Below are 8,273 nucleotides of genomic sequence, written 5' to 3' on the forward strand. Positions count from 1 at the left end.
TTCGAAATCTTAGATACAAACCTTGTTTTAATGTTTCCTGTACTTTTCTAATGGGTGCCAGTCATAAAATATTTCAGTAAGACTAGTTTTCCTTTTCATTGCTTCACCTTTCATGTGGCTGGTCTTTGTAATGTATAGTTACTCCATCTGGGTTGATACAGTGCAGGTTGGCTGAAACAATCTTCATATGCTCTTGACATTTTATCACTAAGTGCAGAAATTTAATGGTTCACTAAGATAATATAGTAAAAATTACTAATGTTGCAATAACAATATATGGGCCAAGCATGGCCTAGTAGTTAGCCTGTTGGGCTGGAGACCAAAAGATCTGGGTGTTTGAGATGTGATTTTGCCATTTACATGCACTTTCAGCTGTGAGCATTTTATAAAAATGACATTCAATTCCAATAAAAGTATGTAAAATAAAATAATTCAGTAATATATTAAATTATATGTTGTAATTAATATTCATGTAGAAATGCTTTATGCGGTATTGTCACTAAAACACTTAGGCTTCTGAGTATACTGGAATATATTTAAAATGTTTTCTTTTGGAGCTCATAGCTACTTTGCTACCTTTCACATCAGGTGTGTATATCTGCTTGGCTAACTTTCACATCAGTCATGTTTTCTCCTGAATTTTATAGCTACTTGGTTAGTTTTCACATCAGATATGTTTTCTCCTGCAGCTCATAGCTGCTTGTTAGCTTTTCGATCAGACATGTTTTCTTCTGCAGCTTATAGTTGTTTGGCTAGCTTTTGCATCAGACATTTTTTTTTTTTTGCAGATCATAGCTACTTGGCTAGCTTTCACATCAGATATGTTTTCTCCTGAAGGTTTGGTTAGCTTTTGCTAGAACATGCTTTTTCCTGCAGGTCATTGCTTCTTGACTAGCTTTTGCACCAGATATGTTTTGTCTTGCAGCTCGGCTAGCCTTCATATCAGTATTTTTCTTCTTGCAGCTCGTGGCTGCTTGATTATTTTTCGCATCAGACATGTTTTCTTCTACAGCTTTGGCTGGCTTTTGCATCATACGTGCTTTTTCTCTTGCAGCTCATGGCTGCTTGACTAGCTTTTGCATCAGACATTTTTTTCTCTTGCAGCTCATGGCTGCTTGACTAGCTTTTGCATCAGACATGTTTTCTTTTGCAGCTCCCAGCTGCTTGGCTAGCTTTAACATAGGACATGTTTTCTCCTGCTTGGCTAGTTTTCAGATTGAACACCCTTGATACAAACCAATATAGAACTAGGCAATTAATTGATATGACTGATTACCCATGAGCATCAATTAGTTTAAGGTAAAATAATTGGTTAATCCAAATTACATTTGCATAGATTAATGTCACGAAAATAATCAACTAATCAAAATTAATATTTCTGATTATTACTATTTTTGATTATTCCAACTTCCCAAGTCTCATGTGAGAATAATCAATTTCGATTATTTGAATTTAATTGATTAATGTGCCTGATAATTGATCAATTAGCAAATGTCACTAATCTCCCAGCTCTGAAAACTATATAACCTGCTTATTTTAATGACTGCTCTTGGCAATCCTAAAAAAAATGTTGTCGGAAGCCTCTCAGTGATCCCCACATCAATTTGATGATGATTCGGGACCTTTGCTGAAATTTATCTTGTCATGATTGTCAGCTTCTACTCTTTCTTTGGTTTTCTGGCTGGTATGTTGTTGGGGCTTTTTGGGTAGAGATGTCTTGTTGGAGGGCATTCGTCTACTGGCTACTGCCCTCCATGAGTTACGTGAGAGTCCCTTTCTTTGTTCCTTGATGTTTGCAGGTGTTCCAGAGGTGTTAGAATCACAGATTGGTGTTGCCCATTTGCATTCATCCTTTTTGTCGTTGACCACTCGACTTTCTTTGGCTCCTCCGGAGAGTCAAGCTGCTACTGCTCGTCGTGTGTCCCGGCTCATGGCTTCAGCTCCTTGATCTGTTGATACCCAGAATAGATTCTGTCCTTATCAAAGAGGTTCCTCCGCTCGGTCAGACAGTCGCCAGTGGATTTGGTGACTACCCTATGATAGTGGGGGTGTGGTTACATTTTCTGGACATATGGAATTCCTTTACCATAGATCCATGAGTACTCCAGGTTTTTGCATCGGGGCTGGTCATTCAGTTCACATCTTCACCACCATTATACCCCCAACCTGTAGTATTTCCATTACCAACAGATCCTAAGAATGTGTACCTTCGTTCCAAGGCTATCAGAGAGTTGTTGGTCAAGGGGCAGTAGAGAGAGTCGATCCAGTTCGTCCAGTATCTTATTTCTGTCTATTTGTTGTGCTGAAGAAAATGGGAGATTAGCATCTGATCATCGATCTTTCCCATCTCAACCAATTCTTAGATCCTTCCAGGTTCATGATGGAGTCATTTTTCACTAGGTCTGTGGATGTTGCTGATGCCTATTTTTACAGCAGAGTAGTCCCACTGCTATCTATGTTTCGTGCACAAGGCTCAGTTTGTGCATTTAAGGGTTCTGCTCTTTGGACTAGCATCTGCACCATGTGTGTTCTGCAGAATCATATTGGCTTTCTCTTGTCACTTACATTCTTTGGCTCCATGCTGTGGAACAGCCAGTCAGACTCTTATTGACATCTCCTTCTCCCACTGCAAGGATGGTTCTTTGTCTTTTGGGGATGTGGACATCCCTCGAATCTCTAATTCCTTTGGGACGAGTACATGTGCGATCCCTTCAGTGGTCACTGCACGACCAATGGATTATGAACAGTGATTCACTGTTCCATCCAGTCTCCTTACTTGAAATCAACATCTTACATCTCAAGTGGTGGTTAGATAAAAAACACTACTACAATAAATGTTCCTCTACCATCCACAGATGCCTTACTTCAGAAATGGGGTACGTATATCAATGGTCGGGAATTCCAGGGTGTGTGGACGAACAACGAATCTTCCTTCCACATCAATATTTTAAAGCTTCTTGCTGTTAAAAGGGTAATGTCTCAAGGTCTAGATCTATTGAAGGGAAATATCTTCATGCTTCTCTCTGACATTTCTACTGTGGTATCTTACATTTCCCATCAAAGGGGTACTTGTTCTCAGGATCTTTGTTTTCAAACTTTGGATATTCTCTACTGGGCTCACACCCATCATATCAGCCTCCTCACTTGCCATGTTCTGTGGTGAAGAATTTGATAGCAGTTCATCTATCTTGAACGAATGGATGCTACATCATGAGGTTTTCTGGTAAATTTGCTTTCGATTTAGGACACTGATGAATGATGCATATGATACTTATTAGAAATCTCAACTACAGGCATTTTGGTCCACTGTACCTCATCCTTGGCCATTGGCGATAGATGCATTCAGTCAGGACTGGACAGGATTACACATCTATACAGATTATTCTGGCTATGGTTCAACCCACCCCTTGTTGAATACCATTGGTAGCCCCGATTGTGGCTGGCCCAATCATGGTTTCCTCTTCTTCAGTGTCTTCAAGAGTGCTCACCTCTGCCACTTTCTCTATGGCCACCTCAATCAGATATACACCCAGACATTTTGAAGCTCAGGCTTTGTTGGTGGAAGTTATGTAGTCCTTTGTACAGCATCGGGGTTTAACTTCTAAAGTTGCCTTGAACTTGCCTCATTTTCTCCGTAAACCCACAATGGACATATATTAAAGGAAATGGCACACTTAACAACAGTGGTGTCTTTTGAGGAAATTGAACCCACTTCATCCAAATATGCCAGCCAATCTTGGTTTTTGGACCTGGCTGTTTGACAAAGGTTAAGCACCATCTACTGTTGCCTTATATAAGACAGCTTTATTGACTACATTTGGATACTCTAAACATTGGAAATTATTTGAATCCCCATTGCGATCTGGCCTTCTCAAATCGTTTCGCATCCTTTGTCCCAAAAGGTCTTTCCAGTTACATAAATGGGATATTAAGATGGTATTACAAGCTTTTTCTCGACATCCATTTGAGCCATAAGCCTCATATAACATGTATCATCTATCCCTTAAAGTATACTTTTTGTTGTTACTGGCCTGTGGATGTTGTTGGTCAGAGTTGTTTGCACTGTATGTGCACAGGATTCCATTACTCTACTTATGTCCTCCTATACCTAGATAGGTCCTTCTTACCTAAGATACTGGCAGCCACGGAAACGGATAAATCCTTCTCACCAATTCATTTGTCAGCTATTTCTCACCTCTATGACTGCTTGGACCCTGATCGTTTGTTATGTCCAGTCAGAGCCCTGAGATGTTAAGTGGCTTACACTAACTCCTTTTCAGGTGATAGACATCGACTTTTTATTCATTGAGATCCTTCAGTTTCCCGTAATTTATCCTCAATTACATTGACCATGGGTTTGCAAATTGATCCATATTGCTCATTCTGGGCTGTCTTTGCAGGTGAGGAAACTTTTGCGAGTCACGTCTCATCAGATTTGTCACATTTCTATGTCTTTAACTGCCCAATTGAATTGCCTGCTAGAGGACATTATGCGGGCTGTTGTGTGGATTTCTCCCAATATTTTTATCTCGCATTATTTACACAATCTGGCAGTTTCTTCCTGTGAGGGTTTTTGCCTACCACCTTTGGCCATTTTGACTACATCTGCCAGATTATAAGGAAGGATGAGTATATTTGTTACAACTCTTGTCTCTTTACTTTACAGGGTCACTTACTTCTTTTTTTCACTGGATCCAGTACTGTGGCAAGTGTTGCCCATGCAGGTGTGCTTTTATCAAATCAATTTTGTGCTAGCTACCACTATTTCAATATACTTTATACAGGTTGCAACAGGCTCTGTAGAAATGAGGTGTTCCATAAGGTGACCAGGTGATATTACTGTACTATGCTGGACTGCCACTCATGGACTATGATGAGTAAAGCATAAGGGGATACTGCCCATCTATGCTGATCATCTGGTTGAATAAATGGAGGTCAGTTTGCTTTTAAAAACTTAGGGAACTTGATTCACCTATTGCACTGTTTGTCATGACTCCCAATGGGTGAAACTGTACATAAGTGATTATCACTATAGGTTATCTGTTTGGGGCTGGCCTATATTTATGATCACTCATGTACAGTTTCACCCTTGATACAGGAATTAAGTTCAGGGTGAAGAGCATACCTGTTCTGAATGTAGTGCAGTTCCCCTACTAGGGTGCCAGTCTTCTGTGACACACCCATGACCTATGCAGACACTTTCTGTATGGATAATACCCTCACGAGCCCCTCCACCTTCTCAATGTGGGATACTAGCTATAAGTGGGAGTGGAGGTATGTATGTTTTGGAAGTTAACATTTTCCTAAATTGAAAATGTATTTTCAATAATACTTACCTCTGGTGACACTCTCCTACCTTTTCTCCACACTAAAGATTAGGTGTTAGAGATTGGAATTGAGTTAGTCTCAAAAAAGTGATAACATTATCTGAATGAGGTGCTTATATACAGTACCAGGATAGAGGGCATATTGACTTAGGTGGAGAGTATCATGAAATAAATATTGCCAATGGAAATTGAGTGGGGTATAAAAGATTGGAGCAAGTAAGAAAAAATCAGACTAATGCTTAGATGGGCAGAGGAAGAAACCCTAGTGGTCAAGAAATAGTTATAAGTGTGAGGGTAGGTAGGTATTATTGGAAATACATTTTCAATTTAAGAAAATGTTAACTTTTTTTTATTTTTATGTGTGCTTTATTGATAGTGTTTAGTTTCTAAACTGTTATCTTCATTTTAAATACAGTATTTAACACAAAAATCACTGCTCTCCAAAATAGTCAAAATTGTGACACATAGATTAGTTTTGTACTTGGTAAGATAGAGAGAATTTTGTACTGCTTTATGTTTTGCAAACAAAAGTTTTCCAATATAGTTAAGATTGTGTGACTAGTTTATATGTGAATACAAAACTAAATTTGATTTTCAACAGTTGTGTCAGATAAGAAAAACAGGTCAGGCATTTGGTGAATTCACAGAAGAAACTCCCACATTTCCACCTACTTACCGGTTCATCATTGATAGTGAGGAATATGATTACTTGTGAGTATTTATCTTCTAGATAAGCTCATATTGTATTAAAGTAAAAACAACTTAAGCTCCAGTTAAATCTGGGAGTAGTCAATACTTAAATAATTGATTTATCACAATTACAATTAAATCAATTAATGTAATGAAAATCACCAACTAATCAAAATTAAGAGTTATTGTTTTCAATAATCCCAGCTCTCTAAGTAATCAAATATAGCTATTATGATTTCTCATTATTATTTTTCAGTAATTAAAGGCTGTTCAGCTTTCCCGGTTAGTGTCACAACTCTCAAGAATAATAAACTAATTGAAATTACTGATTATTACTAGTTTTGATTAATTGAACTATCCAAGTCTCATGTAAGAATCAGTTAGTTGAATGTAATCAATTTATAAGCCCAACATTAATTAGATTGTCATGAAAATTCCAGTTGCCCAGTTCTAATTACTAAGTATATATATATTTTTATTTCTTATCAATGTTAGTATAGCTTTATTTTATAAGAAGTTAATATTAATCAGTGTGCTTTGAGTGTTTGGAAGATGTGATGTATGTTGCAGATGGAAAACAGTATTGCATAGTTTTGTTACTCAATCATTGTACATGCCATCTAGATTACTCAAGATGGATTTTTCTAACTACTAGATATAAATGTAATTGATTGTAACTTCAGCATTTCAATAGGCTCACATTTATAAAATAAATTTATAATTGTACAGAATTAAACCACTTTCCATCTGTAAGTAGTGCATTATCACAATTTCCAAAACCTCAAATTAAACCAATATTGAAAGAAAAACAACTTTTTCATTTTCAACCATCCTGGTTATTTTCTTCTCTTCTTTGTTCATATGTTTCCAATTTTTTAATGATTGTATGAACAGTAATCACATACAGAACTGTGCAAATACATTTAAGATGAAACTTTCAAGAGTAGAAAAGCAGATGGTATTGAAAGTTGTCCCTGAAACTTGTAAAATACTGGGGAAATATTGATGGGAGGGAAGGGGGCAATAGGAAGACTGATTGGTTTAAAATTTGTGGAAGGTGGGAGGGGTAATAGCATAGTATACAGATAAAAAGGAACTATTTGGTTCTTCAAGGCTGTTCTTACATACCCACCATTGAGAAAATTAAAAATTTAAATCTTCATTTTTCAGGCAGTCCTTGGTTTCCCTTTTAACCTTATATATATATATATATATATATTAGCAGGTCAAAGTGCATGCCATGACCTGGTTTTAAGTATTTTTTATCAATATATATGTCAATAAACTTGGCATCATTATGTAGTTTATAATTCAATATATACTATTATATAAGTATTAATTTCAAAAGGAAATATTTAGTAAATTCTCAATCTTCACTTATGTATCACATGAAACTTCATTGCTCTGAATTGTCCATTTTAAAATTTCTTTTCATTCATATTTTATTTTCTAAGTTTCTGAGAACTTACATACTTTTACATTAGATATCCTTGAGCTAAAGTGAAAATTTATAGCATTTGTTCTTCTTGCTTAATGAGTTATGTGCCATAAACTGAAATCTGCATATCACACCCCTCCTGGCACATGCTATATTTTTAGAATATCGGTAATTCTCTCTAACATTTGCTGTTGGATTATTTGTAATCATTAGAATGATAAAAGTTTAATTTACTGCTCTCCTTACAATCAGTCTTGAGTTATTCTATGTAAATTTCATTACTTGCTATCATTGAGATTGCTTCAAACAGGTAAGGACATTGTTTTGTTTTTATTGCATGTTAATATTTTATGTTCTAAGTGCATGTTTAGAATAAATCAAAATTAAGTACTAACAACACATCTACACACTGGCGTAGCAAGAGGGGGGGGCAGTCGTCCTCAGGTGCAGGTGTGAAGGGGCGCAAAAATTCCTCTGGCCTATAATGCCTATTAATTAATAATTATGCCCTCCCCTAGAATATAGTGCAACTGCCCTACGTTAAGTAAATACGACACAGTGTTATGGTATTTATGTGTATTACACTTGCAGTTTTAACTTTTAAAAGCTGCCCACTGAAATACAGTGAGCCCGAATTGATGTACAGAAGTAAATTACACTATTCCATCATTAATCTGTAGATCAAATACAAGTCCTAGAGTACAACGTACAAGTAAATGTATGTTCAACAAAAAGAAAATACGAAATTGATGTAACATATTAACTGGTGTGCAAGACTGGCAATATATGCAACAGACAAGGCCTAGATCTAGATCTAG

At 36.7% G+C, this 8,273-nt stretch overlaps 1 protein-coding gene across 4 annotated transcripts in view; it reads left to right on the forward strand.

The window, feature by feature from the left end:
• Window positions 1-8,273, forward strand: part of LOC106460629 (inositol polyphosphate 5-phosphatase K-like) — a 40,149-nt gene that overhangs the window by 15,608 nt on the left and 16,268 nt on the right. For all 4 annotated transcript variants that reach the window (XR_002610803.1, XM_013920355.2, XM_022387390.1 and 1 more), the window contains exon 9: window positions 5,929-6,038. Coding sequence is in view for 3 of the 4 variants with exons in the window: in XM_013920355.2 (XP_013775809.1) it covers window positions 5,929-6,038 (110 nt within the window). In the remaining variant the exon portion in view is untranslated. The remainder of the gene's footprint in view (window positions 1-5,928; window positions 6,039-8,273) is intronic.

Source organism: Limulus polyphemus, unplaced genomic scaffold (genome assembly GCF_000517525.1).
Source record: "Limulus polyphemus unplaced genomic scaffold, Limulus_polyphemus-2.1.2 Scaffold806, whole genome shotgun sequence".
NCBI lineage: Eukaryota > Metazoa > Arthropoda > Merostomata > Xiphosura > Limulidae > Limulus > Limulus polyphemus.